This window comes from Petromyzon marinus, chromosome 84, assembly GCF_048934315.1.
Source record: "Petromyzon marinus isolate PM22_M1 ecotype Great Lakes invasive population chromosome 84, UKy_Petmar_22M1.pri1.0, whole genome shotgun sequence".
NCBI classification, from domain to species: domain Eukaryota; kingdom Metazoa; phylum Chordata; class Hyperoartia; order Petromyzontiformes; family Petromyzontidae; genus Petromyzon; species Petromyzon marinus.
The window spans coordinates 3,706,102-3,733,744 of NC_133749.1; the positions used below are offsets into that span (position 1 = coordinate 3,706,102).

Genomic DNA, 27,643 nt, shown 5'->3' on the forward strand with positions numbered 1-27,643 from the left:
GTCCGTTCAACGTCAAACATCTGCTCAACGTAACTCTCCATCCCTCCCCTCCCCTCCCCTCCCTCCCCTCCCTCCCTCCCTCCCTCCCTCCCTCCCTCCCCTCCCTCCCTCCCTCCCTCCCTCCCTCCCTCGCTCGCTCGCCCCCCGTCTCTCTACCCTCACACGCCACACGTAGGCGACCTCCTGCTGTGCCTCAGCCCGTTGTGGTTGGTACGCACGGCCCCGGCCGACCCCTCCACCTCCAACAACGCCGCCGCCGCCGCCGCCGCATCAGCAGCAGCATCAGCAGCAGCAGCCAACGGAGACTCGCAGCCTGAGGAAGGCCTCGAGGTAGCGTCGGAAGAGGGCGAGGAGGGCGACGAGGAGGAGCAGGAGGAGGGCGAGACGGAGGAGGGGGAAGAACAAGGAGGAGGAGGAGGAGGATAAGAAGACCGAGGAGGAGGAGGAGGAGGGGAAGAAGCAGCAGCAGCAGCAGACCGAGTTCACCGACGCCGAGTCCAAGGAGCTGTCCTGGGGCCTGGGCGTCCGCCAGGCCATCTCGTTCTGCGAGGGCGGCCGCTCGTTCCTTGATGTCTTCTCGCCTCCACGGCCCGTCACCTACTTCCTCAACCTCCTCGGGCCCACGTCAGGCCCCGTGGCGACGGCCCCGGCCCCGGCCTCGCCGGGGGGGATCCCGAACCCGGCCCAGCACCACCACCACCAGCAGCAGCAGAAGAAGCAGAAGAAGCAGCAGCAGCAGCAGAAGCAGAAGCAGCAGAAGCAGCCTTCTCAGGCCTCTCTGTCCAATGCGGCCCAGCAGCAGCAGCAGCCTGCGTCGCCTGCTTCTTGCCCGGGTTTCGTAGCGCCGGGCGGGAGGGATGCGGGCGGCGGCGTCCACCAGCACCAGCACCAGCAGCAGCGCCAACAGCACCACCAGCAGCAGCAGACTCCGCCGTCGACGCTGGAGGGCGGCCTGGCCTGCCCCCGCGGCTCCTCGCCCGAGCTGGCCGCCCTCATCAACGACGCCCTGCTCATGAGGATCATCGTCGCGAAGGGCGGAGGGTGAGCGGCGGGTCGCCGATATCCGTTTTGCTTTTATCGGCTTCCGCATTCTGGGTATCGAGGCCCCCACCCCTCCCTCCCTCCCTCCCTCCCTCCCCACCCACCCCCCCGCGAGCCATCCGGCTCTTGAATCGGAGTGCAACCGCGGGGAACAAGCGAACAAACACACAAACAAAACTCAAAACACGAACATACTCTTTGGTTCTATTGGGTAAAGTCACCACGTAGGTGAAAATAAAATAAGAAAAAATCACGACTTTTCGGCCACAACACAAGCGGCCTTCATCCCCCCCCCCCCCCTTCACCTGATGAAGGCCGCTTGTGTTGTGGCTGAAACGTCGTGATTTTTTGTTATTTTATTTTCACCTACGTGGTGACTTTACCCAATAGAACCAAAGAGTATGGATCCTAGCAGTCACGAAAGCTGTAAATCTAGAATTAAAACACGAAGAATTGAAAAAAACGTATTCTTAGCTCTTTTGGTAAAGTCACCACCACGTTGAAGGGGAACAATAAAATTATACAAATATAAAACGATAAAATTATTGTAAAACAATAAAATTATTATTCTTGGTTCTTTCGGTAAAGTCACCACCACGTAGATAGGGAAACGATAAGATAATTTAAAAATATAAAACGATAAAATTATTGTAAAACAATAAAATTATTATTCTTGGTTCTATCGGTAAAGTCACCACCACGTAGAAGGGGAAACAATAAAATAATATAATATATATAAAACAATAAAAATTCTCACGTTTCGACCATAACACAAACGGTCATCATCAGGTGTGAAAAAACAACGGCAAAAAACATTTGAAAGAAGTGACGGTTTGCATTTATTTATTTAGTTTTAAACGGTGTTTGTGCTTATTTATAAAAGCCGTTAGCGTCACGGGCAGCGATTTGGCAGTTTGTTTAGAAGGACGAGTCCATCTATGCTCTGAAAAAGAGGAGGGTAGGAGACGAAAAATTAATGTATGCTGTCTGAAAGCCACCGTAAGCGTGAACAATCAATTAAGACCCGAAATGGTTGATCAAATCCTTCCAATGATTGCTCAGCCCAGAATCCATCTTCTCGGTTGAAGTTGTCTCTGTGCTTGTATATGTGGATAGCCTCGTGAACGAATCGCTCATGGTAGCCGTAAGCGTGAACAATCAATTAAGACCCAGAAATGGTTTATCAAATCCTTCCAATGATTGCTAAGCCCAGAATCCATCTTCTCGGTTGAAGTTGTCTCTGTAAGACCCAGAAATGGTTTATCAAATCCTTCCAATGATTGCTAAGCCCAGAATCCATCTTCTCGGTTGAAGTTGTCTCTGTGCTTGTATATGTGGATAGCCTCGTGAACGAATCTCTCATGGTAGCCGTATGCGTGAACAATCAATTAAGACCCAGAAGTGGTTTATCAAATCCTTCCAATGATTGCTAAGCCCAGAATCCATCTTCTCGGTTGAAATTGTCTCTGTGCCTGTATATGTGGATTGCCTCGTGAACGAATCTCTCATGGTAGCCGTAAGCGTGAACAATCAATTAAGACCCCGAAATGGTTTATCAAATCCTTCCAATGATTGCTCAGCCCAGAATCCATCTTCTCGGTTGAAGTTGTCTCTGTGCTTGTATATGTGGATAGCCTCGTGAACGAATCTCTCATGGTAGCCGTAAGCTGAACAATCAATTAAGACCCAGAAATGGTTTATCAAATCCTTCCAATGATTGCTAAGCCCAGAATCCATCTTGTCGGTTGAAGTTGTCTCTGTGCTTGTATATGTGGATAGCCTCGTGAACGAATCTCTCATGGTAGCCGTAAGCGTGAACAATCAATTAAGACCCAGAAATGGTTTATCAAATCCTTCCAATGATTGCTAAGCCCAGAATCCATCTTCTCGGTTGAAGTTGTCTCTGTGCTTGTATATGTGGATAGCCTCGTGAACGAATCTATCATGGTAGCCGTAAGCGTGAACAATCAATTAAGACCCAGAAATGGTTTATCAAATCCTTCCAATGATTGCTAAGCCGTAAGCATGAACAATCAATTAAGACCCAGAAATGGTTTATCAAATCCTTCCAATGATTGCTCAGCCCAGAATCCATCTTCTCGGTTGAAGTTGTCTCTGTGCTTGTATATGTGGATTGCCTCGTGAACGAATCTCTCATGGTAGCCAGATGCAAAAACAGAAAAATCCATGGGGGGGGGAAAAAAAACAGCGAAAATATTCCTGGAAATAAGCCACCGTTAACACCACCACCGACGCCGCTTGCCAAAATATCCCGGTGTGGGATGCAAAGTCAAACAACAACAACAACCACAACAACAACAACCACAACAACAACAACCACAACAAGACAACTTAGATTAAGGCCGGCAGTCTAACTCCGTACTACAACAAAAACAACTAATTACTAATCAACAACTCGTTACTAATCATAACCATTGACCGATTACTAATCGATTACATAATTACAATACCCCCCCCCTCCCTCCGCCTCAAATCACTGCACCTGAAATGAGTTAAATGTTGACGATGTCACCCTGCTGCTGATCTATTTAAGACCGGGAGCGAGCGGAGAGGCCTTTACCATTCTGGCGAATTTCCCGATGACGCTGGGGATGTAATCACCAGCGAAACGTCACAGCACTATTACTCAAACTGTAAATGTTGTGGATTCACTCTTCAACAACAACACAGCGTGGGGGCTAAAGTAGTGAACTATTTACGTATTTTGTCAACGTGACGCTTTTTTTGCTGATTGGCACTCTAAAATCAAAATACAGCTAATACTTTGCAGCGGGTGCATCCGGAGCGAAAGCATTTCATTTGACGCCGATGAACAGCTGGTGGCAGCTAGGGGTGTACAACTCCTCCAGAGCATCTCCTTTGCTTCTTTCGGTAAAGTCACCACCACCACCACCACCACGTAGACTGAGAACAAAATAACAAATTGATGAAATAAAGTAACGCAGTGAAAATTCTCACGACGTTTCGGCCACAACGCAAGCGGCCTTCATCAGGTGAAGGGACGAGACTGTCTGGAGGGCAGCGCTGGAGCGTCGTGAGAATTTTTACTGCGTTATTTTATATTATCAATTTATTATTTTATTCTCATTCTACGTGGTGGTGGTGGTGGTGACTTTACCGAAAGAACCAAAGAAGATGAATCCTTGCGGTCGCGAAAGCTTTAAATCCTCTAGAGCAGTTCTGTCCCTACCCCAATCCCCCGTCCCCCGTCGCGAGATTCCCAAACCTTCGATGGTCTCTGGAGGCAGGTAGAGATCCCCCTTTCGGCACGGCCAGAATATTGCTGCTATTCGCGCCGCGGGAGGCCATGCGCTGAGCTGGAGCTGTGAGGCCCACTTAATATTTTCCCGCGCGTGTCCAGTCCATGGCCGACGGTAAGGGGGGCTCCCGGTCGCCTCGTGGCAACGCTCACGGGCTCGGTAGCATGGAGAGTGGCAGACCTGGGTAGCTTCCTTCCGCCCAGCAGCAGCTCGGAATGATTCGTCGTGAGACCTCTGCTGTCAAACAATCCAGCCCTGGTTAAACCCAGGATGGATCGTCGGGCAGGCCAGCCTGAATGCTTCTAACCGGCGAAGATGTTCAATTAGGGGTGGGTCCAGGTTTCGCAAGCGTAGAGAAGGGAGGGAATGACCGTGGCCGAGAAGACCTGAAGCTTAGTGCGGAGCGACAGACCAGGTAGCTTCCACGCAGCAGCGTTACGCAACCGATGAAAAGATATTGCCGCTCGACTGATTCGGAGTGAGACCTCTGCTGTTAAACAATCCAGCCTTGGTTAAACCCAGGATGGATCGTTGGACAGGCCAGCCTGAATGTTTCTAACCGGCGAAGATGTTCAATTAAGGGGGGGGGTCAGGTTTCGCAAGCGTAGAGAAGGGAGGGAATGACCGTGGCCGAGAAGACCTGAAGCTTCGTGCGGAGCGACAGACCAGGTAGCTTCCACGCAGCAGCGTTACGCAACCGATGAAAAGATATTGCCGCTCGACTGATTCGGATGAGACCTCTGCTGTCAAACAATCCAGCCCTGGTTAAACCCAGGATGGATCGTTGGACAGACCAGGTTGAATGTTTCTAACCGGCGAAGATGTTCAATTGGGGGGGGTGGTCCAGGTTTCGCAAGCGTAGAGAAGGGAGGGAATGACCGTGGCCGAGAAGACCCGAAGCTTAGTGCGGAGCGACAGACCAGGTAGCTTCCACACAGCGTTACGCAACCGATGAAAAGATATTGCCGCTCGACTGATTCGGAGTGAGACCTCTGCTGTCAAACAATCCAGCCCTGGTTAAACCCAGGATGGATCGTTGGGCAGGCCAGCCTGAATGTTTCTAACCGGCGAAGATGTTCAATTAGGGGGGGGGTCCGGTTTCGCAAGCGTAGAGAAGGGAGGGAATAACCGTGGCCGAGAAGACCCGAAGCTTAGTGCGGAGCGACAGACCAGGTAGCTTCCACGCAGCAGCGTTACGCAACCGATGAAAAGATATTGCCGCTCGACTGATTCGGAGTGAGACCTCTGCTGTCAAACAATCCAGCCTTGGTTAAACCCAGGATGGATCGTCGGGCAGGCCAGCCTGAATGCTTCTAACCGGCGAAGATGTTCAATTAGGGGGGTCCACGTTTCGCAAGCGTAGAGAAGGGAGGGAATGACCGTGGCCGAGAAGACCCGAAGCTTAGTGCGGAGCGACAGACCAGGTAGCTTCCACGCAGCAGCGTTACGCAACCGATGAAAAGATATTGCCGCTCGACTGATTCGGAGTGAGACCTCTGCTGTCAAACAATCCAGCCCTGGTTAAACCCAGGATGGATCGTCGGGCAGGCCAGCCTGAATGTTTCTAACCGGCGAAGATGTTCAAATAGGGGGTCCACGTTTCGCAAGCGTAGAGAAGGGAGGAATGACTGTGGCCGAGAAGACCCGAAGCTTAGTGCGGAGCGACAGACCGGGTAGCTTCCACGCAGCAGCGTTACGCAACCGATGAAAAGATATTGCCGCTCGACTGATTCGGAGTGAGACCTCTGCTGTCAAACAATCCAGCCCTGGTTAAACCCAGGATGGATCGTTGGACAGGCCATCTTGAATGTTTCTAACCGGCGAAGATGTTCAATTAGGGGGTCCACGTTTCGCAAGCGTAGAGAAGGGAGGGAATGACCGTGTCCGAGAAAATCTGAGGCTTAGTGCAGAGCAACAGACCAGGTAGCTTCCACACAGCAGCGTTACGCAACCGATGAAAAGATATTGCCGCTCAACTGATTCGGAGACCTCTGCTGTCAAACAATCCAGCCTGGTTAAACCCAGGATGGATCGTTGGACAGGCCAGGTTGAATGTTTCTAACCGGCGATGATGTTCAATTAGGGGGTTCCACGTTTCGCAAGCGTAGAGAAGGGAGGGAATGACCGTGGCCGAGAAGACCTGAAGCTTAGTGCGGAGCGACAGACCAGGTAGCTTCCACGCAGCAGCGTTAAGCAACCGATGAAAAGATATTGCCGCTCAACTGATTCGGAGTGAGACCTCTGCTGTCAAACAATCCAGCCTTGGTTAAACCCAGGATGGATCGTTGGACAGGCCAGCCTGAATGTTTCTAACCGGCGAAGATGTTCAATTAGGGGGGTCCACGTTTCGCAAGCGTAGAGAAGGGAGGGAATGACCGTGGCCGAGAAGACCTGAAGCTTAGTGCGGAGTGACAGACCAGGTAGCTTCCACGCAGCAGCGTTAAGCAACCGATGAAAAGATATTGCCGCTCGACTGATTCGGAGTGAGACCTCTGCTGTCAAACAATCCAGCCCTGGTTAAACCCAGGATGGATCGTTGGACAGGCCAGCCTGAATGTTTCTAACCAGCGAAGATATTCAATGGGGGGGGGGGGGGGTCCAGGTTTCGCAAGCGTAGAGAAGGGAGGGAATGACCGTGGCCGAGAAGACCTGAAGCTTAGTGCGGAGCGACAGACCAGGTAGCTTCCACACAGCAGCGTTACGCAACCGATGAAAAGATATTGTCGCTCGACTGATTCGGAGTGAGACCTCTGCTGTCAAACAATCCAGCCTTGGTTAAACCCAGGATGGATCGTTGGACAGGCCAGCCTGAATGTTTCTAACCGGGGAAGATGTTCAAGTCACCACCACGTAGATAGGGAAACAATAAAATAATAAAAATATAAAACAATAAAATTATTGTAAAACAATAAAATTATTATTCTTGGTTCTTTCGGTAAAGTCACCACCACGAAGATAGGGGAAACAATAAAATAACAATAAAAATATAAAACAATACAATTCTCACGACGTTTCGCCTGCAACACAAGCAATCATCATCAGGTGTGAATACCACAGCAAGAAAATTTGAATACATTTTGCTGTGGTTTTCACACCTGATGATGTGGGGAGCGGTAGTGTAGCGGTTAGCGCTATGCTGCGCTATGAACCCGGCGACCCGGGTTCGATTCCCGCTCACGGCCAACACCACCAGTGACGATTATCTGAACCGGTCCCGGGCCTCCCCTAGGTCGACTCAGCCTCAAATGAGTACCTGGTGTAGCGGTGTGTAGTAAACATCGTCACTAGGGAGACAAAGGCGGTCGGGCGTGGTGCTGGCCACCCACCCCTCGTGTACCATTCCGGCCTTCATAGGTGCTCGCTAACAGCACTTGCCCCTACAGTCTGTTAAGGCTAGACGGGGGATCTTTGTCTTTGTATGAGTGTGTGTGTGTGTGAGTCTCTGTGTGTGTATACCGTGTGTGTGTGTGTGCATACCGTGTGTGTGTGTACCGTGTGTGTGTGTACTGTGTGTGTGTACTGTGTGTGTGTACTGTGTGTGTACTAAGTGTACTAAGTGTACACTGTGTGTATACACTGTGTGTGTACTAAGTGTACTGTGTGTGTATACACTGTGTGTGTATACACTGTGTGTATACACTGTGTGTGTATACACTGTGTGTGTATACACTGTGTGTGTGTACACTGTGTGTGTATACACTGTGTGTGTGTACACACACTGTGTGTGTATACACTGTGTGTGTATACACACTGTGTGTATACACTGTGTGTGTATACACACTGTGTGTATACACTGTGTGTGTATACACTGTGTGTGTGTACACTGTGTGTGTACTGTGTGTGTATACACTGTGTGTGTATACACTGTGTGTGTTTACACTGTGTGTGTACTAAGTGTACTGTGTGTGTATACACTGTGTGTGTATACACTGTGTGTGTGTACACTGTGTGTGTGTACACTGTGTGTGTACACTGTGTGTGTATACACTGTGTGTGTGTATACACTGTGTGTGTGTATACACTGTGTGTGTATACACTGTGTGTGTGTACACTGTGTGTGTGTACACTGTGTGTGTATACACTGTGTGTGTGTATACACTGTGTGTGTGTGTACACTGTGTGTGTATACACTGTGTGTGTACTAAGTGTACTGTGTGTGTATACACTGTGTGTGTATACACTGTGTGTGTACTGTGTGTGTATACACTGTGTGTGTATACACTGTGTGTGTGTATACACTGTGTGTGTATACACTGTGAGTGTATACATTGTGTGTGTATACACTGTGTGTGTATACACTGTGTGTGTATACACTGTGTGTATACACTGTGTGTGTACACACACTGTGTGTGTATACACTGTGTGTGTATACACTGTGTGTGTATACACACTGTGTGTATACACTGTGTGTGTATACACACTGTGTGTATACGCTGTGTGTGTATACACTGTGTGTGTGTACACTGTGTGTGTATACACTGTGTGTGTTTACACTGTGTGTGTACTAAGTGTACTGTGTGTGTATACACTGTGTGTGTATACACTGTGTGTGTATACACTGTGTGTGTGTACACTGTGTGTGTGTACACTGTGTGTGTATACACTGTGTGTGTGTACACTGTGTGTGTGTACACTGTGTGTGTATACACTGTGTGTGTATACACTGTGTGTGTGTACACTGTGTGTGTATACACTGTGTGTGTATACACTGTGTGTGTATACACTGTGTGTATATACACTGTGTGTATACACTGTGTGTGTATACACTGTGTGTGTGTATACACTGTGTGTGTATACACTGTGTGTGTATACACTGTGTGTGTATATACACTGTGTGTGTATACACTGGTGTGTGTGTACACACTGTGTGTATACACTGTGTGGGTATACACTGTGTGTAATACACTGTGTGTGTACACACTGTGTGTGTATACACTGTGTGTGTATACACTGTGTGTGTACTGTATACTGTATACACTGTGTGTACTGTGTGTGTACTGTATACACTGTGTGTGTGCTGTTTGTGTACACTGTGTGTGTACACTGTGTACTGTATACACTGTGTGTGTACTGTATACACTGTGTGTGTGCTGTGTATGTATACACTGTGTGTGTATACACTATGTGTGTACTAAGTGTACTGTGTGTGTGTACACTGTGTGTATACACTGTGTGTGTGCTGTGTGTGTACACTGTGTGTGTGTACACTGTGTGTGTGTATACACTGTGTGTGTATACACTGTGTGTGTATACACTGTGTGTGTGTACACTGTGTGTGTGTATACACTGTGTGTGTATACACTGTGTGTGTGTACACTGTGTGTGTGTACACACTGTGTGTGTACACACACACTGTGTGTGTATACACTGTGTGTGTGTATACACTGTGTGTGTGTATACACTGTGTGTGTATACACTGTGTGTGTGTACACTGTGTGTGTATACACTGTGTGTGTATACACTGTGTGTGTGTATACATTGTGTGTGTGTATACACTGTGTGTGTATACACTGTGTGTGTACTGTGTGTGTATACACACTGTGTGTATACACTGTGTGTGTATACACTAAGTGTGTATACACTGTGTGTGTATACACTGTGTGTGTACTGTGTGTGTATACACTGTGTGTGTGTATACACTGTGTGTGTATGCACTGTGTGTGTGTATACACTGTGTGTGTATACACACACAGTGTATACACTGTGTGTGTATACACTGTGTGTGTGTATACACTGTGTGTACTGTATACACTGTGTGTACTGTGTGTGTACTGTATACACTGTGTGTACTGTGTGTGTACTGTATACACTGTGTGTACTGTGTGTGTACTGTATACACTGTGTGTACTGTGTGTATACTGTATACACTGTGTGTACACTGTGTACTGTATACACTGTGTGTGTACTGTATACACTGTGTGTGTACTGTATACACTGTGTGTGTGCTGTGTGTTTGCCCCTCCCCCTCCCCCTCCAGTGTGCGCGTGCCCGAGACGCTGGCCTTCGTGCTCCCGCCCCCGCGTGCGCTACGACCCCGGGGACTCGCCCCTGGCTACGGCCCTGCGGGTGGTGGCCCTGGACGGGGCCGGCGGCCAGGAGGCGCTGGTGAGGGAGGCGGTGTGCGACTTCCTCAACCACGACAGCGCTGCACGCCTTCGCAAGGTTACCTAGCACCACGTGGTGGTCACGTGGGGGTCACGTGGGGGTGTGTGGGGGTCACGTAGGGGTCACATGGGGGTCACGTGGGCCAGGAGGCGCTGGTGAGGGAGGCGGTGTTACGACTTCCTCAACCACGACAGCGCTGCACGCCTTCGCAAGGTCACCTAGCACCACGTGGGGGTCACGTGGGGGTCACGTGGGTGTGTGTGTGGGTCACGTGGGGGTCACGTGGGGGTCACGTGGGGGTCACGTGGGGGTCACGGGGGGGTCACGTGGGCCAGGAGGCTCTGGTGAGGGAGGCGGTGTTACGACTTCCTCAACCACGACAGCGCTGCACGCCTTCGCAAGGTTACCTAGCACGTGGGGGTCACGTGGGGGTCACGTGGGAGTCACGTGGGAGGGAGTGAGGGTCACGTGGGAGTCACGTGGGGGTCACGTGGGGGTCACGTGGGCCAGGAGGCTCTGGTGAGGGAGGCGGTGTTACGACTTCCTCAACCACGACAGCGCGGCACGCCTTCGCAAGGTTACCTAGCAGCACGTGGGGGTCACGTGGGGGTCACGTGGGAGTCACGTGGGGGTCACGTGGGGGTCACGTGGGTGTGTGTGTGGGTCACGTGGGGGTCACGTGGGGGTCACGTGGGCCAGGAGGCTCTGGTGAGGGAGGCGGTGTTACGACTTCCTCAACCACGACAGCGCGGCACGCCTTCGCAAGGTTACCTAGCACCACGTGGGGGTCACGTGGGGGTCACGTGGGGGTCACGTGGGAGTCACGTGGGGGTCACGTGGGAGTCACGTGGGGGTCACGTGGGGGTCACGTGGGGGTCACGTGGGCCAGGAGGCTCTGGTGAGGGAGGCGGTGTTACGACTTCCTCAACCACGACAGAGCTGCACGCCTTCGCAAGGTTACCTAGCACCACGTGGTGGAGTGTGTGGGGGTCACGTGGGAGTCACGTGGGTCATGTGGGAGTCACGTGGGGGTCACGTGGGGGTCACGTGGGGGTCACGTGGGCCAGGAGGCTCTGGTGAGGGAGGCGGTGTTACGACTTCCTCAACCACGACAGCGCGGCACGCCTTCGCAAGGTTACCTAGCACCACGTGGGTGTCACGTGGGGGTCACGTGGGGGTCACGTGGGGGTCACGTGGGAGGGAGTGTGGGGGTCACGTGGGGGTCACGTGGGAGTGTGTGTGGGGGTCACGTGGGGGTCACGTGGGAGTGGGGGGGCGTGGTGGGGATGGGGGCACCAGGGGGGACAAGCACTACACTATACACTACACTATACACTACACTTTACACTACACTATACACTACACTATACACTACACTATACACTGCACACTACACTACACTATACACTACACTATATACTACACTATACACTACACTACACTATACACTACACTACACTATACACTACACTATACTCTACACTACACACTACACTACACTATACACTACACTATACACTACACTATACACTACACTATACACTACACACTATACTATACACTACACACTACACTACTACACACTACACTACTACACTACACTACACACTACACTACACTATACACTACACACTATACACTACACTATACACTACACTATACACTGCACACTACACTACACACTACACTATACACTACACTATACACTACACTATACACTACACTTTACACTATACTACACACCACACTACACACTACCACCCTACACTACACTATACACTACACTACACACTACACTATACACTACTACACTACCACACTACACTACACACTACACTATACACTACACTATACACTACACTACACACTACACTATACACTACACTACACACTACACTACACTATACACTACACTACACACTACACTACACTATACACTACACTACACTATACACTACACTACACACTACACTACACTATACACTACACTACACACTACACTACACTATACACTACACTATACACTACACTACACACTAAACTACACACTACACTACTACTACACTACACACTACACTACTACACACTACACACTACACTATACACTACAATACACACTACACTATACACTACACTACCACACTACACTACTACACTACACTACCACACTACCACACTACACTACCACACTACACTACACACTACACTACTACTACACTACTACTACACACTACACTATACACTACACACTACACTACACTATACACTACACTACACACTACACTACTACTACACTACTACTACACTACACACTACACTATACACTACACACTACACTACACTATACACTACACTATACACTACACTATACACTACACTACTACACTACAATACTACACTATACACTACACTATACACTACACTATACACTGCACACTACACTACACTATACACTACACTATACACTACACTATACACTACACTATACACTACACTATATACTACACTATACACTACACTATACACTACACTATACACTACACTATACTCTACACTACACACTATGCTACACTATACACTACACTATACACTACACTATACACTACACTACACTATACACTACACTATACACCACACTACACTATACACTACACTACACACTACACTACACTATACACTACACTACACACTACACTACACTATACACTACACTATACACTACACACTAAACTACACACTACACTACTACTACACTACACACTACACTACTACAGATTACACTACACTATACACTACAATACACACTACACTATACACTACACTACCACACTACCACACTACACTACCACACTACACTACACACTACACTACACTATACACTACACACTACACTACACTACACACTACACTACACACTACACTACCACACTACACTACCACACTACCACACTACACTACACACTACACTATACACTACACTATACACTACTACACTACACACTACACTACACACTACACTACACACTACACTATACACTACACTACACACTACACTACACACTATACTACCACACTACACTACCACACTACACTACACTATACACTACACTACACACTATACACTACACTACTACACTACACACTACACTACTACTACACTACACTATACACTACACTACACACTACACTACTACACTACACACTACACTACACACTACACTACACTACTACACTACCACACTACACTACACTATACACTACACTACACACTACACTACTACTACACTACACTACTACCACACTACACTATACACTACACTACACACTACACTATACACTACACTACTACTACACTACACACTACACTACTACACACTACACACTACACTACACTATACACTACACTATACAATACACTATACACTACACTATTACACTACACACTACACTACACTATACACTACACTATTACACTACATACCACCACTTTATACACTACAATACACACTACACTATACACTACACTACTACACTACACACTACACTACACTACTACACACTACACGATACACTACACTACACACTACACTATACACTACACACTACACTACACTACTACACACTACACTATACACTACACTACACACTACACTATACACTACACTACTACTACACTACACACTACACTACTACACACTACACACTACACTACACTATACACTACAATACACACTACACTATACACTACACTACACACTACACTATACACTACTACACTACCACACTACACTACACACTACACTATACACTACACTATACACTACACTACACACTACACTACACTATACACTACACTACACACTACACTACACACACTATACACTACACACTACTACTACACTACACACTACACTACTACACTACACTACTACTACACCACACTACACACTATACACTACACTATACACTACACTACACACTACACTACACACTATACACTACACTACTACACACTACACTACACACTACACTACACTATACACTACACTACACACTACACTACACACTACACTACACACTCCGCTATACACTATACACTACACACTACACTACACACTACACTACTACACTACACTACTACACTACACACTACACTACACACTACACTACTACACTACACTATACACTACTACACTACACACTACACTACACACTACACTACACTATACACTACACTACACTATACACTACACACTACACTACACTATACACTACACTATTACACTACACACTACACTATACACTACTACACTACACTACTACACACTACACTACACTACTACACACTACTACACTACACTACTACTACACTACCACACTACACTACTACACTACCACACTACTACACTACTACACACTACACTACCACACTACACTACACACTACACTACTACCACACTACTACACACACTACACTACACACTACACACACTACACTACACACTACACTACTACCACACTACTACACTACTACACACTACACACACTACACTACACACTACACTACTACCACACTACTACACTACTACACACTACACTACCACACTACACTACACTACTACCACACTACTACACACACTACACTACACACTACACACACTACACTACACACTACACTACTACCACACTACTACACTACTACACTACACACTACACTACACACTACACTACTACCACACTACACTATACACTACACTATACACTACACTATACACTACACTCTACACTACACTATACACTACACTACACACTACACTATACACTACACTATACACTACACTACACACTACACTATACACTACACTATACACTATACTATACACTACACTAGACACTACACTACTATACACTACACTATACACTACACTACTACACTAGACTACACACTACACTACTACACTATACACTACACTACACACTACACTATACACTACACTATACACTACACTACACACTACACTACTACACTACACACTACACTACACACTACACTACTACTACACTACCACACTACACTACACACTACACTATACACTACACTACACACTACACTACACACTACACTACTACTACACTACCACACTACACTACACACTACACTACTACACTACCACACTATACACTACACTACTACACTACACACTACTACACTACACTACTACCACACTACACTACACACTACACTATACACTACACTACTACACTACTACTACAATATACACTACACACTACACTACACTATACACTACCACCCCCGACGTCTCCCCAGGTGGTGGTGAAACCTTGGGGCCTCCACTCGCGGCGGTCGCTGGCGGCCTCCGGCCGGTCCTACACTACACTATACACTACACTACACACTACACTATACACTACACTATACACTACACTATACACTACACTATACACTACTACTACACTATACACTACACTACTACACTACACACTACACTACTACACACTACTACACTACACTACTACTACACTACCACACTACACTACTACACTACCACACTACTACACTACTACACACTACACTACCACACTACTACACTACACTAATACTACACTACACACTACACTACTACTACACTACTACACTACACTATACACTACTACACTACACACTACACTACACACTACACTACACTACTACACACTACACTATACACTACACTATACACTACTACTACACTATACACTACTACTACTACACTACTACTACACTATACACTACTACTACACTACTACACACTACACACACTACACTACACACTACACTACACACTACACTACACTATACACTACCACCCCCGACGTCTCCCCAGGTTGTGGTGAAACCTTGGGGCCTCCACTCGCGGCGGTCGCTGGCGGCCTCCGGCCGGTCCTACACTACACTATACACTACACTATACACTACACTACACACTACACTATACACTACACTATACACTACACTATACACTACACTACTACACTATACACTACACTATACACTACACTACTATACACTACACTATACACTACACTACTACACTATACACTACACTACACACTACACTACTACACTATACACTACACTACACACTACACTACACACTACACTACACACTACACTACTACACTACACACTACACTACACACTACACTATACACTACTACACTACACACTACACTACACACTACACTACACTACTACACACTACACTATACACTACACTATACACTACTACTACACTATACACTACTACTACTACACTACTACTACACTATACACTACTACTACACTACTACACACTACACTACACTATACACTACACACTACACTACACTACTACACCACCACCCCCGACGTCTCCCCAGGTGGTGGTGAAACCTTGGGGCCTCCACTCGCGGCGGTCGCTGGCGGCCTCCGGCCGGTCCTACACTACACTATACACTACACTACACACTACACTACACTACACACTACACTACACACTACACTATACACTACACTACACACTACACTACTACACTACTACCACACTACACACTACACTACTACACTACACACTACTACTACACACTACTACTACACTACTACTACACTACTACCACACTACACTACACTATACACTACACTATACACTACTACTACACTATACACTACACACTACACTACACACTACACTACTACACTACACACTACTACTACACACTACTACTACACTACTACTACACTACCACACTACACTACTACACTACCACACTACACACACTACACTACACACTACACTACTACTACACTACACTACCACACTACACTATACACTACACACTACTACACCATGATGATGACTACTACACTACACACTACACTACTACCACACTACTACACCATGATGATGACTACTACACTACACACTACACTACACACTACACTACACACTACACTACACACTACACTACACTACACCCCCGACGTCTCCCCAGGTGGTGGTGAAACCTTGGGGCCTCCACTCGCGGCGGTCGCTGGCGGCCTCCGGCCGGTCCTACACTACACTATACACTACACACTACACTACACACTACACTACACACTACACTACACTACACCCCCGACGTCTCCCCAGGTTGTGGTGAAACCTTGGGGCCTCCACTCGCGGCGGTCGCTGGCGGCCTCCGGCCGGTCCTACACTACACTACACACTACACTACACTATACACTACACTATACACTACACTACTACACTACACTACTACACTATACACTACACTATACACTACACTATACACTACACACTACTACACCATGATGATGACTACTACACTACACTACACACTACACTACACTATACACTACACTACCACACTACTACACTACCACACTACACTACCACACTACACACTACACTACCACACTACACACACTACACTACACACTACACTACTACTACACTACACTACCACACTACACTATACACTACACACTACTACACCATGATGATGACTACTACACTACACTACACACTACCACTACACCACCACCCCCGACGTCTCCCCAGGTGGTGGTGAAACCTTGGGGCCTCCACTCGCGGCGGTCGCTGGCGGCCTCCGGCCGGTCCTCCCGCCCCAGCTACCACGGCGCCGCTGACGTGCACGGCGTCCTGGAGGCCGTGGGAGGCCTCCTGGAGGCCCTGGCCGACGGCGACGGCGTCCTGGTCGAGGCCTTCCAGGCCACCGTGAGGCCCGTGGCCTTGCTGGGGCCGCGGGACGAGGAAGCAGCAGCAACTACGGCGGCAGTGGCACGTGCAGGTGGGAGGGGGGAGTGGGGGTGGTGGGTGGGGGAGTGGGGGGAGTGGGGGGAGTGGGGGGGGTGGGGGGAGTGGTGGTGGTGGTGGGGGTGGTGGTGGTGGGGGTGGTGGTGGTGGTGGGGGGAGTGGTGAGGGTGGTGGTGGTGGGTGGTGGTGGTGGGAGTGGGGGGAGTGGTGGTGGGGGTGGTGGGAGTGGGGGGAGTGGTTGTGGTGGGGGGAGTGGTGGTGGTGGTGGTGGTGGGGGGAGTGGTGGTGGTGGGGGGAGTGGTGGTGGTGGTGGGGGTTGTTGTGGTGGTGGTGGTGGTGGTGGTGGGGGTGGTTGTGGTGGGGGGAGTGGTGGTGGTGATGATGGTGGTGGTGGGGGTGGTGGTGGTGGGGGTGGTGGTGGTGGTGGTGGGGGGGTGGTGGTGGTGATGGTGGTGGTGGTGGTGGAGGTGGTGGGGGTGGTGGTGGTGGTGGTGGTGGGGGTGGTGGGGGTGGTGGTGGGGGTGGTGGTGGTGGTTGTGGTGGGGGGAGTGGTGGTGGTGGTGGTGAGGGTGGTGGTGGGGGTGGTGGTGGTGGTGGTGGAGGTGGTGGTGGTGGTTGTGGTGGGGGGAGTGGTGGTGGTGATGATGGTGGTGGTGGGGGTGGTGGTGGTGGGGGTGGTGGTGGTGGTGGTGGGGGGGTGGTGGTGGTTGCTTGGATGACAATGACGATGATAACGACGCTGATGATGACAACGATGATGATGTTGATGATGACGATGATGATGACGACGATGATGATGACGATGGTCATGATGATGCTGACAATGATGACGCTGCTGATGCTGCTGATGATGATGATGACGCTGCTGCTGATGATGATGACGCTGCTGCTGCTGATGATGCTGCTGATGATGATGATGACGCTGCTGCTGACGATGATGACACTGATGATGATGCTGATGATGATGATGCTGCTGACGATGATGATGACGCTGACGATGATGACGCTGCTGATGACGCTGCTGATGCTGCTGCTGACGATGATGACGCTGATGATGATGATGACGCTGATGCCGCTGCTGCTCCAGGCTGGACGGTGCCACGTCCTGAGCTGGCTTTCCGAGTCTGTGCGATGGTTTGCCGAACTCCAGAGAACCAACCGTTCGTGACTCAGGTGATCAGCAGCCACCCACCACCATCAACACCACCATCATCATCATCAACATCATCATCATCATCAACAACACCACCATCATCAACATCAACAACATCACCCACCCACCACCACCATCAACAACATCACCCACCCACCACCACCATCACCAACATCACCACCACCATCATCAACAACACCACCATCATCATCAACATCAACAACATCACCCACCCACCATCAACACCACCATCATCATCAACATCATCATCATCAACAACACCACCATCATCAACATCAACAACATCACCCACCCACCATCAACACCACCATCATCATCAACATCAACATCACCACCCACCCACCACCACCATCAACACCACCACCATCAACACCACCATCATCAACACCCACCCACCATCAACACCATCATCATCAACATCAACAACATCACCCACCCACCATCAACACCACCATCAACACCACCATCATCATCAACAACATCATCATCATCACCACCATCATCATCAACATCATCATCATCACCAACACCATCATCAACATCAACAACATCACCCACCCACCATCAACACCACCATCAACACCACCATCATCATCAACAACATCATCATCATCATCAACAACACCACCATCATCATCATCAACATCATCATCATCATCAACAACACCACCATCATCAACATCAACAACATCGCCCACCATCAACACCACCATCAACACCACCATCATCATCAACATTAACAACATCACCCACCCACCATCAACACCACCATCATCATCAACATCATCATCATCACCAACACCATCATCAACATCACCACCACCATCATCAACATCAACACCACCATCATCATCAACATCATCATCACCACCACCATCATCAACACCACCACCATCAACACCATCAACAACATCACCCACCCACCACCACCCACCATCAACACCATCAGCACCATCATCATCAACATCATCATCACCACCACCATCATCAACATCAACATCACCACCCACCCACCACCATCATCAACATCAACACCACCATCAACAACATCACCCACCCACCACCACCATCATCAACATCAACACCACCATCAACAACATCAACACCACCACCATCAACACCATCATCATCAACATCAACACCATCATCACCCACCAACCACCACCATCATCAACATCACCACCACCATCAACACCACCATCAACAACATCACCCACCATCATCAACACCACCATCATCAACACCACTCTCATCAACATCACCCACCCACCACCACCACCATCATCAACATCACCACCCACCCACCACCACCATCAACACCATCATCAACACCACCATCATCAACATCACCACCATCATAATCAACATCACCACCCACCCACCACCACCATCACCACCATCATCAACATCAACACCACCATCACCCACCCACCACCACCCACCATCAACACCATCAACACCACCATCAACAACATCACCCATCCACCACCACCATCATCAACATCAACATCACCACCCACCCACCACCACCATCAACACCACCATCAACACCATCATCAACATCACCACCATCATCAACATCACCATCAACACCACTATCAACATCACCCACCATCATCACCACCATCAACACCATAAACACCACCATCATCATCAACATCACCCACCCACCACCATCATCAACATCATCAACATCACCACCCACCCACTACCACCATCAACACCACCATCAACATTACCACCATCATCATCATCACCTACCACCACCACCATCACCACCATCATCAACATCACCACCCACCCACCACCACCATCAACACCACCATCAACATCACCCACCATCATCACCACCATCATCAACATCAGCACCCACCCACCACGACCATCACCACCACCATCAACATCACCATCATCAACATCAGCACCCACCCACCACCACCATCACCACCACCATCACCACCACCATCACCACCACCATCAACATCACCCACCATCACCATCACCACCACCATCAACATCACCATCGTCAATATCATCACCCATCCACCACCACCATCACCACCACCATCACCACCATCGTCAACATCAACAACAACAACCGCCATTCGCCACTAAGTGGCGGTGACGTCACCACGACGCTTGTGCCAGGCCATGTGCACCTTGAGGCCACGTGAAGTGTCGAACGCCCGCTGGCAGGAGGTCACAGGGCAGACCCAGCAGGTGCCACGGGTCGGCTGACTGAGATGACTGAGATGACTGGCTGATGCACCACCTGTGCCCCCTACTGTGCCAACTTGCTGTGCTTTAGCCACCCGGCGCTCCGCTCATTGTTGTGAGCGTCGCTCCTCCGCCCTCCGTTGTTGTTGGAGGGCGACTGCCTCCAACTGCCAAGTAGCGTCCTTCACGAGCCTCCTCCACAGAGGCCGATCTTGACACCGCTGGTACCGGTCATCGGCAAGTCCACTCAGCTCCACGTCCTCCTGTACCACATCACTCCATCTCTTCTCTAGCCCGTGCCGCACCCGTTTAGCCCCCTCTATCCGGCCGAACAAAAGCTATTTCGGCATGCGGTGGCTGGGCATGCGGGCTACATGACCCAGCCAACGCAGCCTTGCCTGCCGGAGGAGCTCTCCGATGGGACCTTGCCCAGATCTTTCAAGGATTTGTGAGCTCCTCACACAATCCAGCCTGGTTAAACCTAGGGTGGATTGTAGGCAGGCTAGCCTAAATGTTTCTAACTGGCGAAGATGTTCTATTAGGGGGGTCCACGTTTCGCAAGCGTAGAGAAGGGAGTGAATGACCGTAGCCGAGAAGACCTGAAGCTTAGTGCGGAGCGACAGACCAGGTAGCTTCCACACAGCGTTACGCAACCGATGAAAAGATATTGCCGCTCGACTGATTCGGAGTGAGACCTCTGCTGTCAAACCGGAGCCGGTCCTGAGCACACTGCCCAGGTATGGGAAACTCTCCACTCTCTCCACAACTGCCCCATCACCGATTGGGAGTTGTGGGGGTGGAGTGTCCGATGGTACAAAATACCCAGGCAGGTGCTTAGTTTTGGTGGGGCTGATGGTAAGGCCCCACCTCTTAGTGGCACGCTCCAGTCTCAGCAGCAGCGTCTCCAACTCCTCCTCTGACTGAGCAGCTATTACCAGATCATTGGCATACATAACTTGGTTGATCAATAAGGAGCCATCCCTTGACCACACCCGGGCATCGATCAGCCTCCCATTGTACCAGATGTAAATTCCTCTGGTACAGCCATCGAAGGCTTCACGAAATAGGCGGTCGAAATAGATGTTAAATAATGTGGGAGCCAGAGGACAACCCTGTCGCACCCCAAGGTGTACAGGGAATGGCTCCGACTCCCGGCCACGTAGTTATACCCGGGCCCGCTCACCATCATGATGTCCTATATTGATCATCTCAACCCAGAGCCCAGGCCTGGTCTCAGACTCTGGATCGCCTTCAGTACTTCCTCAACGGATGGCACCTCAGCCAGCCACTCACAGGGGGTGACTTCTTCCTCCAATTTTCGAGGCACCGCAGCCTCAGCAGGGTCATCCCCATTTTGTGCCACGATGTTTTCCTGGCTGAGGGATTTCCCCTCCCCCAGGGCCTCACAGAGTTGCTCAGCAAATCTGTAAACCTGTTCCTGGGGGACGGAGATCGCATCAACTTTCTTCCCCATAATGATGGTGATAGGTGAGGCTCTGCAGGTTACTTTTTTAAAGGAATTAAATAGCGATTTGTGATCACGGGCCATTGAGGCAAACTCCATCTCCTTAGCAACCCGCGACCACCACCCATCCTTGCAGCGCCTCACGGCTCTCCGAACCTCCGAGCGAAGGCTGCGGTAAGCCTCCTAATTTTCCGACGTGGGATTCTGTAGCCGATGAGAGTGGGCCTGTCGCTTTTTCTCAGCCATCCTGAACACCTCCTCTGTCAGCCGGGGTCTCCGGGGAGGTCTGGACCGTGTACCCAGAGCAGCCATTGCAGCTGCATGAGTCACAGTCCTAAACCTCGCCCATTTACCCTCGACATCAGGAGGAGTGGGGGTACGATGCCAACCCCAGCTGCAAGTGATGATGAAATTCTCTCTTGCAGCTTTCATTTGAGCCAATGCTACTGTGGTTTTGAATGGGGTCCCGGGTTTACAGGCAGGAGTATCTTGCAGATGGCCAGTCAATGGTCAGAGGGCAGATCAGCTCCACGGTAGGCCCTGGTGTCAAGGACATGGGCCCGCATCCGCTGGTCCATCACTATGTAGTCCAGCAGATGTTCTTGCTTGGACCCGGCATGCATCCATGATGTTGTGTGGATGCGCCGATGCCGGAACAGCGTGTTGGTAATTACAAGCCCATGGGCTGCACAAAAATCTAGCAGCCTCCTACCGTTGTTATTGAGCTGATCTGGCCCATGCCTTCCAATTACTCCAGACCAGGTGCCAGCATCATGACCAACTCGGGCATTGAAGTCACCCAACAAGATGACTCTATCCCGAGGGGCCACTTTAGCCAGCACCTGTGACAAGGTCATAGAAGGCATCTGACTCATCGGCTTTGCCTGCATCCGTCTACGGATGTTCGTCTTCGGTGGGGGCATAAGTAACCACGACCACCACTCCTCGCCTCCGGTTGGTGAGAAGGCGAGCCCAAAGTAGCCTGGGGCTTACAGCTTCCCACACCTCACCACCACCATCACAACCACCACCACTACAACCACCACCACAACCACCATCACAACCACCACTACAACCACCACCACAACCACCTTCACAACAACCACCACCACAACCACCACCACCATCACAACCACAACAACAACCACCATCACAACCACAACCACCACCACCACAACCACAACAACCACAACAACAACCACAACAACAACCACAACCATAACAACCACCCTGTCACCACCCTCCCACCACCACCCACAGCTTGTGTGTGGTGTCGGCCGAGCGAGCCGCCCGGTGAGCCACGGCTGCTCGCTGTCACCACAACCACCACAACAACCACCCTGTCACCCCCCCACCTTGTCACCACCCCCCCACCACTACCCCCCCACCACTACCCCCCCACCACCACCCACAGCTTGTGTGTGGTGTCGGCCGAGCGAGCCGCCCGGTGAGCCACGGCTGCTCGCTGTCACCACAACCACCACCACCACAACAACCACAACAACCACAACAACAACCATCCTGTCAACCCCCCCACCTTGTCACCACCCCCCCACCACCACCACCCACCCTCCCCCCACCACCCCCCCACCACAGCTTGTGTGTGGTGTCGGCCGAGCGAGCCGCCCGGTGAGCCACGGCTGCTCGCTGCCCCAGACCGCCGGCACCACAACAACAACCACAACCACCACAACAACCACAACAACCACCCTGTCACCCCCCCACCTTGTCACCCCCCCACCACCACCACCACCACCCCCCCACCACAGCTTGTGTGTGGTGTCGGCCGAGCGAGCCGCCCGGTGAGCCACGGCTGCTCGCTGCCCCAGACCGCCGGCACCACGCTGGCCGAGTGGGGCTACACGGACGAGGCGCAGCGGGCGGACATCGTGGGCCTCCTGCAGCGGCAGGCCGAGCGGGCGGCCGCCGCTGTCATGGACTACGAGAGGACCCTGTCGGGCGGGGAGAGGGGCGGAGCCGGGGCGCAGACTGACATGCTCGGTGAGTGAGTCGGTGGGTTGGTGGGTTGGTTGGTGAGTGGGTTGGTGGGTGAGTGAGTGAGTGAGTTGGTGAGTGAGTGAGTCAAGGACTACGAGAGGACCCTGTCGGGCGGGGAGAGGGGCGGAGCCGGGGCACAGACTGACATGCTCGGTGAGTGAGTCGGTGGGTTGGTGGGTGGGTTGGTGAGTGGGTTGGTGGGTGAGTGAGTGAGTGAGTTGGTGAGTGAGTGAGTCAAGGACTACGAGAGGACCCTGTCGGGCGGGGAGAGGGGCGGAGCCGGGGCACAGACTGACATGCTCGGTGAGTGAGTCGGTGGGTTGGTGGGTGGGTGGGTGAGTGGGTTGGTGGGTGAGTGAGTGGGTGAGTTGGTGAGTGAGTGAGTCAAGGACTACGAGAGGACCCTGTCGGGCGGGGAGAGGGGCGGAGCCGGGGCGCAGACTGACATGCTCGGTGAGTGAGTCGGTGGGTTGGTGGGTTGGTTGGTGGGTTGGTGGGTGAGTGGGTGAGTGAGTGAGTGGTGAGTGAGTGAGTGAGTCAAGGACTACGAGAGGACCCTGTCGGGCGGGGAGAGGGGCGGAGCCGGGGCGCAGACTGACATGCTCGGTGAGTGAGTCGGTGGGTTGGTGGGTGAGTGAGTGGGTGAGTTGGTGAGTGAGTGAGTGAGTCAAGGACTACGAGAGGACCCTGTCGGGCGGGGAGAGGGGCGGAGCCGGGGCGCAGACTGACATGCTCGGTGAGTGAGTGGGTGGGTTGGTGGGTTGGTTGGTGGGTTGGTGGGTGGGTGAGTGAGTGGGTGAGTGAGTGAGTGGGTGAGTGAGTGAGTGAGTGGGTGAGTGGTGAGTGGGTGAGTGGGTTGGTGAGTGGGTTGGTGGGTGGGTGGGTGGGTGAGTGAGTGAGTGAGTGGGTGAGTGAGTGAGTGAGTGGGTGAGTGGGTTGGTGAGTGGGTTGGTGGGTGGGTGAGTGGGTGAGTGAGTGAGTGAATGAGTTGGTGAGTGAGTGAGTGGGTGGTGAGTGAGTCAAGGACTACGAGAGGACCCTGTCGGGCGGGGAGAGGGGCGGAGCCGGGGCACAGACTGACATGCTCGGTGAGTGAGTCGGTGGGTTGGTGGGTTGGTGGGTTGGTGGGTGAGTGGGTGAGTGAGTTGGTGAGTGAGTGAGTGAGTTGGTGAGTGAGTGAGTGAGTTGGTGAGTGAGTGAGTCAAGGACTACGAGAGGACCCTGTCGGGCGGGGAGAGGGGCGGAGCCGGGGCACAGACTGACATGCTGGGTGAGTGAGTGGGTGGGTTGGTGGGTGGGTGGGTTGGTGAGTGGGTTGGTGGGTTGGTGGGTGGGTGGGTTGGTGAGTGGGTTGGTGGGTGGGTGGGTGGGTGAGTGAGTTGGTGAGTGAGTGAGTGAGTCATGGACTACGAGAGGACCCTGTCGGGCGGGGAGAGGGGCGGAGCCGGGGCACAGACTGACATGCTGGGTGAGTGAGTGGGTGGGTTGGTGGGTGGGTTGGTGAGTGAGTGAGTGAGTGGGTGAGTGGGTGAGTGAGTGAGTGGTGAGTGAGTGGGTGAGTCAAGGACTACGAGAGGACCCTGTCGGGCGGGGAGAGGGGCGGAGCCGGGGCACAGACTGACATGCTCGGTGAGTGAGTCGGTGGGTGGGTGGGTGAGTGGGTTGGTGAGTGGGTTGGTGGGTGGGTGGGTGGGTGAGTGAGTGGGTGAGTGAGTGAGTGAGTCATGGACTACGAGAGGACCCTGTCGGGCGGGGAGAGGGGCGGAGCCGGGGCACAGACTGACATGCTCGGTGAGTGAGTGGGTGGGTTGGTGGGTTGATGGACGGGTTGGTGGGTGGGTGGGTGAGTGAGTGAGTGGTGAGTGAGTGAGTGAGTCAAGGACTACGAGAGGACCCTGTCGGGCGGGGAGAGGGGCGGAGCCGGGGCACAGACTGACATGCTCGGTGAGTGAGTGGGTGGGTTGGTGGGTTGGTGGGTTGGTGGGTGAGTGGGTGAGTGAGTGGGTGGGTGAGTGAGTGGGTGGGTGAGTGAGTGGGTGGGTGAGTGAGTGGGTGGGTGAGTGGGTGAGTGAGTGGTGAGTGAGTGAGTGAGTCAAGGACTACGAGAGGACCCTGTCGGGCGGGGAGAGGGGCGGAGCCGGGGCACAGACTGACATGCTCGGTGAGTGAGTCGGTGGTGAGTGAGTGGGTTGGTGGGTTGGTGAGTGGGTGGGTGAGTGAGTGAGTGAGTTGGTGAGTGAGTGAGTCAAGGACTACGAGAGGACCCTGTCGGGCGGGGAGAGGGGCGGAGCCGGGGCACAGACTGACATGCTCGGTGAGTGAGTGGGTGGGTTGGTGGGTTGGTTGGTGGGTTGGTGGGTGGGTGAGTGAGTGAGTGAGTGAGTGGGTGAGTGAGTGAGTGAGTGGGTGAGTGAGTGAGTGAGTCAAGGACTACGAGAGGACCCTGTCGGGCGGGGAGAGGGGCGGAGCCGGGGCGCAGACTGACATGCTCGGTGAGTGAGTCGGTGGGTTGGTGGGTTGGTGGGTTGGTGGGTGAGTGGGT

At 51.2% G+C, this 27,643-nt stretch overlaps 1 protein-coding gene across 1 annotated transcript in view; it reads left to right on the top strand.

Annotated features, from left to right (window-relative positions):
• Positions 1 to 24,436, top strand: part of LOC142907900 (uncharacterized) — a 25,514-nt gene extending 1,078 nt beyond the window's left edge. Inside the window, exons 2-6 of the mRNA XM_076057810.1 lie at positions 335 to 1,041; positions 10,300 to 10,484; positions 18,032 to 18,281; positions 19,335 to 19,420; positions 24,364 to 24,436. Of these exons, the coding sequence (XP_075913925.1) occupies positions 335 to 1,041; positions 10,300 to 10,484; positions 18,032 to 18,120 (981 nt within the window). The 3' untranslated portion in view covers positions 18,121 to 18,281; positions 19,335 to 19,420; positions 24,364 to 24,436. The remainder of the gene's footprint in view (positions 1 to 334; positions 1,042 to 10,299; positions 10,485 to 18,031; positions 18,282 to 19,334; positions 19,421 to 24,363) is intronic.
• Positions 24,437 to 27,643: the final 3,207 nt, after the last annotated feature.